A 16,880-nucleotide genomic window follows, 5' to 3' on the forward strand; every position below is an offset into this window, starting at 1 on the left:
ACTAGACATACACAATTCCAGAAATCATTCTTGTTTTAGCCTTCAGTCCCCTAGTCATCTTTGTGGCCCTTCTCTGTATTTCTTTCTGGAATCTGGACATTTATTTTTAATATTATGCCGATCAAAACCATATCTTCTTCTATTAGCCTACTATACTGATTAGGGCTATCGTTATCTAACATTTCAAGGAAAAGATTAAGGAAAATTTTCTAGGTTCTGAAATGAACTTCAGAGAACAATTGCTTTATATGTCCTATTGATGGTGATGGAAGGAAGAAGGCAGAACCTCAAATTACGGAGGGGACGACTATATGCTGAAAGTATACAATGTGATTACATTCAAAGAGTATGTCATGAAAATCAGTTTCATTTTTTCATTAGTTGCTCCTTCTTATTCAGATTAGGTCTCAGAATGATGATATAGCATTTGGGGAAAAATATGCACCCCAGTAATCCAGCTGCTGAAGCCAAAATGGAGAAGATCTCCACAGCCACCATGTTTTTTCCCTTGGTACTCAAATAGGTGGGAACAAATGACACCCAGACACTGCAAAAGACCAACATACTGAAAGTGATAAATTTGGCTTCATTAAAGCTGTCAGGCAACTTCCTGGCGAGGAAGGCTACAGTGAAACTGACAGCAGTCAAGAACCCCAGAAAGCCAAGCACTGTATAAAACATAGTGGTTGAACCTTCGTTACATTGAAAAACAATTTCTTCAGCCAGGGAATGCATGTCAGAATCTGGGAAGGGAGCAGAAATTGTGAGCCACACCACACAAATGCAGAATTGTGTCAGGGAGCAAGATAGGACAATAAAGATAGCCAGCCTATTTCCCACCCATTTTCTCATTTTAGATCCGGGCTTGGTGGCCATGAAAGCAAGTACCACTATGATTGTTTTCCCTAATATACAAGAAAGGGCTACAGAGAAGATGATGCCAAAAGCAGTTTGTCTCAAGAGACATTTCACTTGGTCAGGTTGCCCAATGAAGAGCAAACTGCAAAGGAAAGAGAGCAGGAGAGCAGCAAGAAGGCTATAAGTGAGGTTCCTATTATTGGCTTTAACAATAGGTGTGTCCTGATACTTCATGAATATCCCAAGCACCACAGCTGAGATGACAGAAAAGGAGACTGCAATCACTGCCAAAGAAATCCCCAATGGCTCTTGGAAAGTTAAATACGTTATAGCTTTTTGAAGGCAGTTTTTTTGACCCTTGTTTGGATATTGATCCTCTGGACATGGGAAACAGTCATCTAAATCTGAAAAAGAAACCATTCATAGAAGCATTATTGTTTTGAAGCATCTTCATTTCATTTTCAGTGTCCTCCAATTTTACAGTACAGACTTAATAAGATCCCAGTTTGATAACTGGAATGCCTTTTATATGGTGCTGCCCTCGAAGACCATTTCAAAAAGCATAACTGGTCTGCAATGCTATGGACCTGCAATTATTTCACCTAGCTTTATTATTTCTACATGAGCTATACTGGCTCCAAGTTGCTTACTCTATGCAATTCAAGTTTTTGGTTATCACCATTCAATCCCTGGATGTCACTGGACCAAATAATAGTGACGATCACATTTTCTCAATGGTATCTGTCTTTCTCAATAAGTCTGCTATATAGGGATGTTCCAGATAATTTCTGTTAAATGTTGACATCAGGGAGTTTAGAGTTCTATCTGGTCTATAGCATCCAGCCTTTTCCAACTCTCTTCCATCTGGATTATGAATGTTCCCTACCATTTTATCTTTACAGCAGGCTTTGAAACCCTTATTGTTCCCTTAAAGAATTAGCCTAGAATGGAGATTGTGTTTCTAAAGACTCTGGTAAGCCACTTGGGGCATTATATATGATAAGCAGCCATATACACTTCAGAATCAATCAATCAATACAAGGGTGGGCTTCAAAAATTTCAGCAACAGGTTCACTGCTCCATTGCTGGGTAGGTTTTCCATGGTGGGCATAGCCTTGTCAGCCTCCTGCAGCACACAGGGTGTGTGTGTGTGTGTTTGTGTTTGTGTGTGTATGTGTTACCCTCCCCAAGCTCTGGGGGCTTTTCTTGAGCCCAGGGAGGGCAAAAACTGCTTCCCCTGGGCTCCAGAGGCCCCCTGGAGGCTGGAAACAGGCACATTTCTGGACTTCTGGAACCTCCGGAAGGCCCATTTTTCCCCCTGCCTGAGCCTCCCTGTGGGCCCTGCACTTACCTGGCATGATGAATGGACTACGTGGAGATTCCTGGGAGGGAGGGGCAGGGTGGCCATGGCCAGGGGTGGCATTTGGGAGTTTGCTGAACTGGGCAGAATCCTAGCTAGAGGATTGCATGAACCCATGCAAACCCCCAAAAGCCCACCTCTAGATCAGTCAATCATATCGATAGAATAGGAAGTAAAAGCAAGTTAAAACTATGCAAAAAATTACCAATGCAAAATTATGAAGTATGAAAATAATTCAAATGTTCATTACTTCACATTAATATGATGTGAAGCTCAAGATTTTCAATCCCATAATATTTATTAAAATATTTATTTATTAAAAATAAGCCCCAATTTGTATTTATTATATCATTGATATATTTAATGTAATCATTTGCTTACCCAATTTGTCAGCTATCTTCCCTTCTGGACATATTTTACAGTCATAGCAACAGGATAATTTTCCTTCTATTTTTATCTTGCTATGGCCAAGAGGACACTTCTTGTTACAGATGGAAAGAGGTAATGCCTGTCCGTAAATAAAATCAGAATTCCACAGAAATAATTTATTTTTGGTGGATTGTTCTTTTCATCAATTATATATATATAATCATCATCATATATAATCACATTCATCATATATAATCCAAACATTGCTGTTGCATTTTCCAGGTGTAAATTCAGGACTGAATCTTCAATTGCTTCCCATTTCATACATACTACATGAATCAATTTATCATTCCTAATAATTGTATTCTAAAGATCAATTTGCAACAATGTTTATCAATGTTGATCAATTTTGTTGATCAATGCAACAAAATTTAACTCTGTATCCCTCTGAGTATGCCTTTCTTGAGCTCTCTCTCTCTCTCTCTCTCTCTCTCTCTCTCTCTCTCTCTCTCTCTCTCTCTCTCTCTCTCTCTCTCTCTCTCTCTCTCTCTCTTTGTGTGTGTCTGTGTGTGTGTCTGTGTGTGTGTGTGTCTGTTTCTGTGTCTGTGTCTGTGTGTGTCAAATCAAATCTATTATGGTCTTTGAAAAGGCATACCTGGTTAAATATGACAGGCCAAACAGCTTTCTTGTCAGAAATGGTGAGTAGCTTGTCCGGGGGAGCCAGGGGGTCAGTCTTTCCAATTTGGACTTTCAGAAAGGACTTGTTTGGAAATGTAGCCCAACTGAAAATATCAAATCCAGTTTCTAATTCCCCGTTGGGGCTAAAAGAAACCTGTTCTCCAGCACTGTTGTTAAAGGAGACTTGTTGCAAAAAATTGTGGAGCTAAAGGATGTGGACAAAAAAAGAGATAGAGAGAGAAAACCAAGAAAGATATCAGGCAACTTGTTATAAGCTATTCAATTTCACCTCAGTCTACACAATTTCAACTTAGAAAAGAAACATGCTTTTATTCAATGCATTTTCTATTGTCAGATGAAAAATTATCAGATGAGCATTGGAGCAGAAAATTAAGAAAGGGATGGATCTAAGAAATTACTTTGCTTAGATTGAGTATTTCAGACAATGTGACTTAAGTTTTGTGGCATAAAGTATAGGAAAGATATAACTCAATGAGACAGAGAAATCTAGGACAAGATGGCTTTTAATGGCATACATGGGTACTGAAATTTTCAACTGTTTCAGATGTTACTTTTTTGGGGGGGAAACCCAAATTAAATTTAAATTTTTGTACATGTGATTCATTGACAAATTTGCTATTCCTTTGAAGGGGGATGAATTTGCTTTTTATTGATGGGAATGCTTCTTGGCAGAGGAGCATTTCTTTGCTTGAAGTAGAGACATCAGAGACCGATAAAATACAGCTACCATTCCCTTGTAGTCCCCACTTCATTAGGGAGGAACAGGAGGTGATGAGCATTTTGAGGGCTGTGCACCCAGGTAAGGCTGCCAGTCCTGACTGTATCCCTGGCCTAGTGCTTGGAGACTGTGCTGATCAGTTGGCTGGAGTTTTTACCAGGATCTTCAACCAGTCTTTATCGCAGTCCATTATTCCATCTTCTTTGAAGGCTTCCACCATTGTTCCACTGCCATAGAAGTTCCCTTAATGATTACAGACTAGTGGCACTCACTCCTGTCATCATAAAGTGCTTTAAGAATCTGGTCTGTTGGCACATCACTTCTGGATTTCTGCATACATTTGATCAAAACCAGTTTGCATACGGAAGAAATAGATTTGCAGAGGATGCTATAGCAATCACTTTTCATCCTGATCTGACATTTGGAACAACAGCAGGGGAGGGAGGGCTGTGGATGTGAGAATGCTTTTTGTAGATTTTAATTCTGCATTTAATACAATCCTTCTGCATAGACTAGTGCCTAAACTTAAGGCTCTTGGGCTTTTTCATCCAATCTGCATTTGGATTACTGATTTCTTGTCTGGCAGGTCTCAGAGGGTCAGATTAGGTAACATACCTCCTTTGCCCTTATTCTGGTACACCACAGGGCTGTGTGTTGAGTCCCTTACTCTATAATCTTTATGTATATAACTGCATTCCCACTCATGCCAGTAATACTATTATTAAATCTGCAGATGATACAGTAGTGGGATGAGTCTGCCTATCGAGATGTGGTGGACCGGTTGCTTTCATGGTGTGCAGGCAATAATTTGTCCTTAACACCAATAAAACCAAGGAGCTTATAGTGGACTACAGAAGGAATAGATCTGACATCCAGCCCTTGATTATCAATGGAGACCAAGTGGAGCAAGTGGCCAGTTTTATGTTTTTGGGTGTTATCATAAAAGAGGACCTGACCTGGGGTGTTCGCTTTGCAGCACTGGTCATAAGGTCCAAGCAGAAATTATACTACCCCAGACATCTCAGGAAAGAGCAACTGAATGAAAAATTACTGGTGACCTTCTGTTGCTGCATTGTAGGGAATATCTTTACTTATTCCACCTGCGTGTAGTTTGCCAATTACACAATGGCAGATAGGACAGAGCTCCAGAGGATTAACATCGTTGCCTAGAGGATCATTGGTTGCCCTCTCCCTCTTTGGAAAAGCTTTATAGCTCCCATTGCCTTAAAAAAGTTCAAACAGTTCTTCAAGATCCATCTCACCCAGGGCACCCTTTTTTTCAACTATTGCCATTGGCCAGATGGTACAGGAATATAAAAACAAGGACAAATAGGCTGAAAAATAGCTTCTATCCCAGAGCAGTAACTATGTTGAATTCTACTATATAGTGCAATATTAAAACAATATCAGGGGTTTCCAATTCAATTTCAAATTACCTGCCAAGGTGATCGGAGGATGAGCTTCCATCTCCTTTGATTCATTTTTTGTCCCCCTTTGAGTTTGGCAGAGTGCATGGCCTTCAGAGCATGTGCCACAGCATAGACTGCATTGTAGAGACTGTAACTATGTCCATTCATGGTGGTGTCAAAGACAGAATTAGGAAGAGTTTCCAGCTTCTCTTCTCCAGTGCAGATTCTTTCAACATTCTCATCTGCAATATCACTGGAGAAGGAACATTCAAATGCATCTTTCCAGAAATCCCTAATGAAACCATTTTCTTTATCAAATTTTGGGTTTCTTTTCTGCATAAATTGTTGGAATCCAGTCAGTTCCTTTGAGTGAATTGCAAAGGAAAGAGCACCATGAAGAAAATCAATGTGAAGCTGTCTTTGTATCAGAATGGATGTGAATTCCACCTGGGCTGCCATGATCCAAACTTTGAGTATTCTCTCCTTTGGAATATTATCATCATTGAACATATTGACCATTATTCTCAAAACCAATATGCCTGTAATTTCAATACTCAAAATGACAACAGTGACCATACTCTCCATAATCACTTGGTATATTTTTTCTGCTTTTTCCATCATTTCACCTGCTGCACTACCATACATAATTTGGGGAAGACATATTAAAAAGTCAAAGCAGATTCCTCTCTCTGAAAACATGGGAAGTCTCATTTGAATGAACCTGTTCATATCTTCCTCATACAGTGAAACTAACCCAACCCAGGTCCATCCAAAATGCAACAACAACTGCAGTAATACTTTAAATTGATGAGTTTCATCTGGGAACATCCATTTGACAAATGTTGCTGTTTCAGTATTCACCAATGGAGCAGATCCATATGAGATCTAAATGGAAAAAATCAGAAAAACATAGGAATAAAAAGACTCTTCCACAATATAACAAAAATAAAAAGCAAAGCATGTGTGTTTATTTAATCCAATATCTGATTTGAGTGGGATAGCAAAATGGGATGCTTAAAAATTAGTTTTTACATGACATCTGCAATGTTGCACAAGAAGCAAAAAGAGACAAGCTATTCTTCATGTCTTATAACTTAATCATGGTCTTGCCTCAAATATTTATTTTCAATTACCCAACTTTTCAATGTAATAAATAGCTGGCAAACTTCTCATATTGATCCATTTTTTTCTCACCTGGGGAAATTTGTAGTTGCCCAAAGTGATTGCCATGCTGAGACAGGTGTTAATACGGGGTCCTCCAATGACGACTACTGTGTTGGTCTGGTTATTGCATTTGTAGTTGGGTATAAATTTATCCTTTGTAGATATAAATTCCATTGCTAATTGATAAGTTGTACTTTCCAAAGTATTGTCAGTAGCAATATGGAAACCAAGGCTAACATTGGGTAAGATCCCAGACAGTTCATTGATCTCCTTTACAGCAAATGCCAGAGCCAAAGTGTGCTGGTAATTATGAGTGACGAACCTTCAGTGAGAGTTAGAAACTATAACAATATATTTCTCTTTCAGATTTGGACAGCTGTTTTAATTGATATATATGCTTAATTTATAAAGTATACGTACATAAAGATATAATAAGTTAGTGCTTATTGTTTGTTCTGGACACCTGCAATTTTGTCACTAACAAATACACCTAGATTGTATCAAGTAGGACCTAGTTGTGGCTACTTAACATTGAGCTAAGGCAGCATTTAGTCAGACTATATTTGAAATACTTTGTTCACTTCTGGAGACCTCTCTTAAGAAAATATATTCATTAGATTGTGTGAGTCCAGAGATGGGCAACAAACATGGTGCAAGAGCTGAGAGACAAAACATCAGGAAATACTAGAGGAAGTGAATATATTCAACCAAGAGGGCAGAAGGAAAGGCTGACTGAAACCCTTATATATATTGAAGAGTGTGAATAAGTTTCTAGAAGGCAGTATTCTCAATATTACTTAAAACATAAGTACATGGAGGCATAATCTCACAGTGAGAGGAGGAAAGTTCAAAATTAATTTTATAGTAGTGGAATCACAACCAACTGCCAGGGGAGACAGTGGATCAATCACCAGTAACTGAGTTTAAACTTGCTGGGAATAAATACATGTCCATCATCAGACAAAACAGTTTTGCCATCAGTTTTCTACGTCTCTTATCTGATTTCAATATTTTCTCTGTCTTATCTGTATTTTCTGAGAGAAGGAAGCCAGTTCTCTTTTCACACCCTTGGTCTATGATAGCCTAAAATATGCACTAGAGGGTTTCCTGTTTGATATCTATGTGAAAGGAATGAGAAAAAAGCTCAAGAGGAACCAGAGAGCTTCTGCAACATTTAAATTAGACAACCTTTTTTTATTTTCAACAAGGGACTTTGTTGAATGAAGGAACTTTCCTGGAGAGATTGAAATTCATATATTTTATGTTTAAAATAATAATATTCATCTCAATTTTAACATCAGTATTAGGATAGGTCTAGAGTTAAAAAAATGACTAAACACGGTCACTGGAACAGGTCATTCCAACTGACTAGCAACCAATACCTTTAAGCATAAAAGGAAAAGAAAATGCAGCTTTTAGGTAGCAATGTGGGGGAAGAGGAAGTTGTGGTATGAGGAGTAGTAGGAGGAGTTGGATACTTACAGGTACTGATCAAGGACTTCAGAAGAAGGAGGGCTTTGAAAAGTGATTTCACTTGTAAGAAAGAAAACCTGATAAATAATAGCAGCAATAATTAAATCTCCAGACTGATAATATTTATGAACAATTGGCAGAGGACTACTAAGTTTACAGGTGCTGGGAGGAGAAATGCTCATCATAGTTGGGAAAAAAAGTAAAACTAGTGTTCTGAATATAACCAATTCATTGTAATATGTGATCATTGTAGACATCAAACAGTAGCTCTTCGTTACCAATCAAAATGAGGATGACTAACTATATCTAACTTTAAGATAATGAATTTTATCTGAAGTTAAGAGAGAAACATAGCTGGAAGGGACTTTAAAGGTCTTCTAATGAAAAACAAATCATTTTTCTCCCTACAGCCATATCTGTATAGCCAAGCAGATATTAATGGAATGCATTGTCTTATCCGAGGCCATAGAATTTACAGTGTTTGCTAGAGTTCCCTTAAGATTTGGAGCAGAAGGGACCATAACTATCCTTAATTACTAATCAGTACCATCATTTGCAATGGTGCTTTGAGGAATACCAGAAAGAAGCATGTTTATCATATCTCAATAGACACTGCTGCACTGCTATGAACCTTTGAAAGACGTGAAGAACAAATGGGGCGGGGGATGAGAGTTCATATGCACAGAAAAAAACACAACACAACTATAGAACAGAGTATGGAAATACATCATTTTTCACAACAATTTGGTTTTATACTTCATACTTTGCTTAATACGACACTTTGTTTTTTTTAAAAAAAACAATCTTAAACTATCTTAAAGCTTCATTTTGTTTATGACATTGTAACACGAAAAGTGCCTCTCTGAAGGAGATGGGAACCAAATAAGTATGAAACAAATAGGCAGGCAAGCAAACAAACAAATAAAGGATCTGTCTTGAAAAGGAGTACTATAACTATTATTCAGGCTCTAGAAGCCATCATCCTGGAAGGCAGAAGGTGGAATCCATCAGAAAGGAGACTCTGAGATGGGAGTTGAGCCTGTTATGGTGGACGTATGGTTCCCTAAAGATCAGATGAGCATTTCCTGAGTGCTCCTTCTGCCGTTCTCAAGATCCTGGAGCAATCAGGAGAATGTTTGAGAACATCAAAAAAACACAAATCATTTTTGGGGATTTCTTTTTCTTTTTTTTCCTTTTCCTTTCTTTTTCCTTTTCTTTTTCTTTTCTTCTCTTTCTCTCTCTAATTGTTTGATGTGTTTCAATATAGAGCCTGGGATTCATATCAATACAAGAAGAAAGGGATAACTGCAATTCTTTTTCAGTGAAAATATGGACATTGTATTTCTCCAGTACACAGCTGCCCCAGATCTTGAAAGAGGGAAGTAATAGCTGAAGTCAATTGTATTAATCAATGAGTTATGATGTAGTTAGGCTTTAGAAAAAGAGCAGCAATCTAATCTAATCTAATCTAATCTAATCTAATCTAATCTAAATCTTCTATCACCATTTAGCTCACTCTCCAGGTCTCAACTAGCTACATGGAGCATGGTGGCTCACATGGTTAGGGTGCAAGTTTCATGATCAGCAGGCTCACAGGATAGTTGGAAAGCAGATGGCCATGAATAGATAGTTGAGTACCATTTCAGTAGGAAACCTATTAAGGACATGAAATGAGCCCCTAACTGAGTGTCCCCCAGAAAATGGTGATATCACCAGTTGATCTTTTCACCATGGAAGAACTTCAGTGATTCTGTTACGGAAAAAAAAACCTTATCAGCATGTTGAAGCATCAGCATCATCAAGAAAGGAAAGTTTATGGAGAAGTAAGTTTCCTCAACATTGAAAGCACCCTTTAGCCACAATGATTCTCTCTCTCTTTCTCTCTTTTTACTTTCTCAGTTCTGTCTATCTTCCTGACTTTTCTGCTTGCAAAGAGAGATATAACACATTGTAAGAGCCAAGGTGGTGCAGTGGTTAAATGCAGCACTGCAGGCTACTGCTAGATCAGCAGGTCAGCGGTTCAAATCTCACCGACTCAGGGTTGACTCAGCCTTCCATCCTTCTGAGGTGGGTAAAATGAGGACCCAGATTGTTGTTGGGGGCAATATGCTGACTCTCTGTAAACCGCTTAGATAGGCCTGAAAGGCCTATGAAGCGGTATATAAGTCTACTGCTATTGCTATTGCTATTGCTATTGTCTGCCATGGTATTATAAAGCAAGGGTAAATTATGCACCAATATCTTTTTCCAGCATGTCATACATCAAACTGACCAAAGTTTCAGTATTTGCAGAATGATGTCATAACAACCCATGGATATATGAAATTATAGGGATTGTCCCTGCCCTCCATGAGTCTATTTGTATAGGACTGATGGATTGTTATGTCTTCTTTCAAATAAGTGTGTGTTTGTGTGTGTGTGTTTGTGTGTGTTTGTGTGTGCGCACGCGTTTGCGTGGTTTTCATGAACAGCACTTCCAAAGTTGTGATCTTACATTGTGAAAACCAGGTCACGGTCATTTTCAGAATGTTCCCCTATGCTTCAGATTTTGAAAAGATACCAATCCAGAGGAAAGATGAAGTTTGGATAATGACAGCCCAGATGGAGTTCACCTCCCTTGTCTCCTGCAAGCACCACTCGCCTTTTGCTCCTATTTATTCCCTATGGGTGGGGCAATTCAAAGTCCCCTTGTGCCTTTACTTCCACATCTGGAACAGGCTCCCACTGTTCTTCTGCCCTATTTAATTCTGACTCTGAAGGCAGCTGATAACTGTTGGATGGTCCTGGCCCATCTCTGCCTCTGACACTGAGCACCCATCAGAGCCTTCCCCAGACTCCAGGACAGGCCAATGTTCCTCCCCAACCTCCAGACTGTCTGAGTCTCTCACCAGCTCTGCTGGCAGCTGGTGGACCACAACAATAATTTGTGCAGGAGAGCAAGCAATGGCAAGCCTTTTATCCACAGGAGGCGTCGATTGACATAAGACTGTTTCTGCAATGTGCAAGGGAGTTTTCAAACACTTAATGGCAACTGTATCTTTTACTTATCAGATATAGATGACTGTTTCCAGTGCCCAGAAGATCAATATCCAAACAACAAGCAGGATTTATGCATGCGGAAGGATATAAGCTACCTTCCTCCTCTCCTTTCTCCTCTCCTCTCTTTGCTCTTACTTTTCATCGGTTGACCCATGAAGGTGACGTGTCTCATTCGACAGACTTCTTTTGGGATCATCTTCACTGTAGCTGTTTCTTGTATGTTGGCCAAAACCAACACTGTGGTGTTTGTGTTCATGGCCACCAAGCCAGGATCAAGGATGAGGACATGCGCCCTTTCCATTGCTCTCTCCTGTACCTTGATTCAATTTTTATTTGTATTGTGTGGTTAGCAACCTCACCCCCTTTCCCAGACATGGATAAGCATTCCTTCATTTCTGAAATCATTGTGGAATGAAGGGTCGGGTCATGTTTTATAGTGTTTTGTCTTTTATGGGTTTCCTGTCTATAGTCAGTTTTATTGCAGCTTTCCTAGCTAGGAATTTACCAGACACACTCCAGGAAACCAAATCTATCACATTCAGCATGCTGGATTTTTGCAGTGTCTGGCTGTCTACATGCCTACATGAGTACCAAAGGCCCAAATATATGGTAGCTGTGGAGATTGCCCCTCAAATGTAATGGGGAAATAAATCCAGCCAGGAGCAGATGGGGCGGGGAGAATTCTCCCCCTAGCCTGCCACCAATGTTCGGGCTGCAGCCTGTGAATCAAGTCCCACCAGGGTGGGCTGTCTTTCCAGGCCATGGGTGAATGCAATACCAATGGACCCCTGCCCCTCCTCAGCAGATGGCACCTTTTCACATAAGTGGCCTGTGGAAACCCCAGGGTCTGAACCCCCAACCGGTTCCAGTCCCAGTCACAATGCCCCAACAGAGAGAACCAGAAGACTCAGGACCAGCATCAGGGGTGGCGGCTTTCCCCCCTCCTTCACAAAGAAGTGGGTGAATCTTGGAAAGCTCATAGGGAGGGGAGCTCCCCCTTCCAAAGATGATTCAAAGATGACTGCCAAGCTAATCACTGACTTGGTGAAGTTGCAGATAGGGTGCCACTATGAACTTCTCAGATTCATTATAGCTTAAAGAAAGCATGAGCAATTATCTTGGGGCTTGACAAGTGGGCACCAACCATAAAGTGGGAGGGAGACATTCGAAAATCGATCATAGACTTTGGGCTGATGTTCCTCCTTAAACCAAAGGGCCATCTGGGGATTATCAAACCCATCAAAGCTGACCACCCAGACCCTGCAGACCCTCCAGCAGACACTAAACCCCAGGAATCCAATAAGTAGCAAAAGAATATTGGGATCTCGCAGGGGTTTTCAGTGAGGAAGATTGCAACTATCTTCCCTCTCATTGACCACCAATTGTGCGCTAGAATTCATGCCTAGGGCCACCCTACTGAAGCCAAAAATGTATTCCATGACTCCTAAAGGGATTGTGGAATTAAGGAAGTACATTGACATTAATTTGAAGCGGGGCTTTATCCCACCAACTAAGTCAAAAGTAGCTCCCCCCCATGCTTTTCAAAGAGAAGAAAGATGGTGAGGGTGTGTCTCTGCATTGATCTGTGCAGGATTAACACCATAACCTCAATCCTTCTCTTATTCTACTGTTCACTAAGTCAGTTTTTGACTAATCTGTATTTGGGAAGATCTTTTTTCCCATAAGTGCTGCTGGAGTGTGGGTACATTGGGTCTCTGTCTGCCATTGCTTTTAAAAGTTCAAAAGACACTTTTTAATATTTATTTGTTGAGGACTAACCTTTATCTACTCCCACCATGATCCACACTTGATGTTTATCATTATGGCTAGAATAATTTTAAATTGCAGCAATAGACATGAAAAATTCTAAAACATATATCCCAAGAACCATTTCTTATATTTCTTATGAGCCAAGGTGGCGCAGTGGTTAAATGCAGCACTGCAGGCTACTGCTAGATCAGCAGTATATAAGTCTACTGACTCTCTGTAAACTGCTTAGAGAGGCCTGAAAGGCCTATGAAGCGGTATATAAGTCTACTGCTATTGCTATATTAACCAGATAGTATTACAAGAGGAAACAGCATCCCAACATCTAAGGTCTATGGGAACAGCCAAGAATTCATGGCTTTCCTGAATTACAAAAGAGTTGGGACATAAAATCTCCCAGCAATGTTGTTCCATACATGGACTAAAACATCTGGAAAGCCCTATTCTTCAATCCTGACTCATGGTATTTCCTAAGAGAAGGTCCACACAAGAAGTGTATTCTTCCAGATCGCATAGGCAAGGCAGACATAATTAGAAAAAGGGAGGCCATAGTTGCCATATTCTGTGCCCTGCTTAGTTTTGAAGGGCAACATCCAACTTGAATTGCAACCAGTGTATAAAGGACATAATGTAGACATAATGTATGTAGCTCTTGAAGTAGTTATATTATATAAATTAAAAACATGAGATTGTTGAGCAATTCTGTGTTTCTGTATTCTTATTTCATATGTTTATACCCCTAATCCTACATGGACAATGATACTTTATTAAGGACACGGAGCCCTTCATGTAATTTTAACTCAATAGTTGTATGCTTACCCCACATCTCTTTCTCTCTGTGTGCCTCTCTCTCTCTCTCTCTCTCTCTCTCTCTCCCTCTCTGTCTCCCTTTGTCTCCCTCTGTCTCTCTCTCTCACTCTCTCTCGTGTGTCTCTATCTCTGTCTCTCTCTGTCTCTCTCTTTCTGTTTTGATGTCTCTCTCTGTCTCCCTCGCCCTCTCCCTCTCCCTCTCCCTCTCCCTCTCTCCCTCTCTCTCTCTCTCTCTCTCACACACACAAACACACACACTGTATGTCTCTCTCTCCCTCTGTCTCCCTCTGTCTGTCTCCCTCTGTCTGTCTGTCTCTCTATGTCACACATACACATGCACACATGCACAGGTGCATGTGCGCGCACACACACACACTTATTTGAAAGACGACATAACAATCTGTCAGTCCTATCGAAATAGACTCATGAAGGGCAGGGACAATCCCTATAATTTCATATATCCATGGGTTATGTCATGACATCATTCTGCAAATACCGAAACTTTGGTCAGTTTAATGTATGACATGCTGGAAAAGGATATTGGTGCATAATTTACCCTTGCTTTATGATATCATAGCAGACAATGTGGTATATCTCTCTTTGCAAGCAGAAAAGTCAGGAAGGTAGACAGAACTGAGAAAGTAAAAAGAGAGAAAGAGAGAGAGAGAATCATTGTGGCTAAAGGGTACTTTCAATGTTGAGGAAATTTACTTCTCCATAAACTTTCCTTTCTTGATGATCACAACATGTTGATGAGTTTTTTTTCCGTAACAGAATCACTGAAGTGCTTCCATGGTGAAAGGATCAACTGGTGATATCATCATTTTCTGGGGAACACTCAGTTGGGGGCTCCTTTCATGTCCTTAATAGTTTTCCCACTGAAATGGTACTCAACTATCTATTCATGGCCATCTGCTTTCCAAATGTTCTGTGAGTCTGATGATCATGAAACTTACACCCTAACCATGTGAGCCTCCATGCTCCATGTAGCTAGTTGAAACCTGGAGAGTTAGCTAAATGGTGATAGAAGATTTAGATTAGATTAGATTAGATTAGATTAGATTAGATTAGATTAGATTAGATTAGATTAGATTAGATTGATGTTCTTTTTCTAAAGCCTAAATACATAACTCATTGACTAATACAATTGACTTCAGCTATTACTTTCCTCTTTCAAGATCTGGGGCAGCTGTGTACTGGAGTAATACAATGTCCATATTTTCACTGAAAAATAATTGCTGTTATCCCTTTCTTCTTGTATTGATGTGAATCCCAGGCTCTATAATCAAACAATTAGAGAGAGAGAGAGAGAGAGAAGAAAAGAAAAAGAAAAGAAAAGAAAAGAAAAGAAAGAAAGAGAAAGAAAGAAAGAAAGAAAGAAAGAAAGAAAGAAAGAAAGAAAGAAAGAAAGAAAGAAAGAAAGAAAGGAAATGAGATTTTGGATTTGGATTTGAAGTTTATTTATATGCTGCCCTTTTCCCTTGGGGGACTCAGGGCGGCTCACAACCCAAAGGGGAGGGGGAGACAAACTTTTAACATATAAGACAATACATAATTAAAAAAACACAACATTCATACCGTTCGGGCGGGTTACAGTCTTAGCCCCAGGCCTGACGGGATAGCCAGATTCTGAGGACTGTGCGGAAGGTCTGGAGGGTGGTGAGGGTACGAATCTCCATGGGGAGATCGTTCCATAGGGTCGGAGCTGCCACCGAGAAGGCTCTCCTCTGCGTAGTTGCCACGTAGGGAAAAAATGAAAAGAAAAAGAAATCTTCAAAAAGTTATTTTGATTTTTTGATGTTCTCAAACATTCTCCTGATTGCTCCAGGATCTTGAGAACGGCAGAAGGAGCACTCGGGAAATGCTCATCTGCTCTTTAGGGAACCATGCATCCACCATAACAGGCTCAACTCCAATATCAGAGTCTCCTTTCTGATGGATTCCACCTTCTGCATTCCAGGATAATGTCCTTCTAGAGCCTGAATAATAGTTATAATATTCCTTTTCAAGGCAGATCCTTTATTTGTTTGTTTGTTTGCTTGCTTGCCTGCTTATTTGTTTCATACTTATTTAGTTCCCATCTCCTTCAGAGAGGCATTCTTGGTGCTTACAATGTCATAGATAAAATAGAGCTTTAAGATAGTTTAATATTTTTTTTAAAAAAAACCAAAGTGTCGTATTAAGCAAAGTATGAAGTATGAAACCAAATTGTTGAGAAAAATGATGTATTTCCATACTCTGTTCTATAGTTGTGTTGTGTTTTCTTCTGTGCATATGAACTCTCATCCCCCCCCCCATTTTTTTCTTCACGTCTTTCAAATGTTCATAGCAGTACAGCAGTGTCTATTGAGAGATGATAAACATGCTTCTTTCTGGTATTTCTCAAAGCACCATTGAAAATGATGGTACTGATTAGTAATTAAGGATAGTTATGGTCCCTTCTGCTCCAAATCTTAAGGGAACTCTAGCAAACACTGTAAAAACTATGACCTCAGATAAGACAATGCATTCCATTAATATCTGCTTGGCTATACAGATATGGCTGTAGGGAGAAAAATGATTTGTTTTTCATTAGAAGACCTTCAAAGTCCCTTCCAGCTCTGTTTCTCTCTTAACTTCAGATAAAATTCATTACCTTAAAAGTTAGATATAGTTAGTCATCCTCATTTTGATTGGTAACGAAGAGCTACTGTTTGATGTCTACAATGATCACATATTACAATGAATTGGTTATATTCAGAACACTAGTTTTACTTTTTTTCCCAACTATGATGAGCATTTCTCCTCCCAGCACCTGTAAACTTAGTAGTCCTCTGCCAATTGTTCATAAATATTATCAGTCTGGAGATTTAATTATTGCTGCTATTATTTATCAGGTTTTCTTTCTTACAAATGAAATCATTTTTAAAAGCCCTCCTTCTTCTGAAGTCCTTGATCAGTACCTGTAAGTATCCAACTCCAACTCCTCCTCATACCACAACTTCATCTTCCCCCACATTGCTACCTAAAAGCTGCATTTTCTTTTCCTTTTATGCTTAAAGGTATTGGTTGCTAGTCAGTTGGAATGACCTGTTCCAGTGACCGTGTTTAGTCATTTTTTTAACTCTAGACCTATCCTAATACTGATGTTAAAATTGAGATGAATATTATTATTTTAAACATAAAATATATGAATTTCAATCTCTTCAGGAAAGTTCCTTCATTCAACAAAGTC

The 16,880-nt window shown here is 39.4% G+C and overlaps 1 protein-coding gene across 1 annotated transcript; it reads right to left on the reverse strand.

Moving 5' to 3' along the window:
* Nucleotides 1-366: 366 nt before the first annotated feature.
* On the reverse strand, nucleotides 367-11,345 carry LOC148046569 (vomeronasal type-2 receptor 26-like). The gene is made up of 7 exons (XM_087714849.1): nucleotides 11,225-11,345; nucleotides 10,939-11,042; nucleotides 6,608-6,847; nucleotides 5,441-6,298; nucleotides 3,243-3,470; nucleotides 2,600-2,726; nucleotides 367-1,262 (listed from the first exon to the last, which is right to left on the reverse strand). Exons 1-7 carry the CDS (start codon nucleotides 11,343-11,345, stop codon nucleotides 367-369), a joined length of 2,574 nt encoding a protein of 857 aa, XP_087570975.1.
* Nucleotides 11,346-16,880: the final 5,535 nt, after the last annotated feature.

The sequence above is a fragment of the Thamnophis sirtalis genome, unplaced genomic scaffold (genome assembly GCF_051295495.1).
Source record: "Thamnophis sirtalis isolate CommonGarterSnake01/CBP01778 unplaced genomic scaffold, rThaSir2_p1.2 scaffold_4, whole genome shotgun sequence".
Taxonomy (NCBI): Eukaryota; Metazoa; Chordata; class Lepidosauria; order Squamata; family Natricidae; genus Thamnophis; species Thamnophis sirtalis.

Excerpts from the sequence above, each read along its gene's own strand:
- LOC148046569 (XM_087714849.1), bottom strand. The coding sequence starts at position 11,345 with ATGAACACAAACACCACAGTGTTGGTTTTGGCCAACATACAAGAAACA. Across the intron at positions 2,727-3,242 it reads GGCCTGTCATATTTAACCAG|GCATTACCTCTTTCCATCTG; the intron begins GTATGCCTTTTC and ends ATTTACGGACAG. Across the intron at positions 1,263-2,599 it reads GAAGATAGCTGACAAATTGG|ATTTAGATGACTGTTTCCCA; the intron begins GTAAGCAAATGA and ends TTTCTTTTTCAG.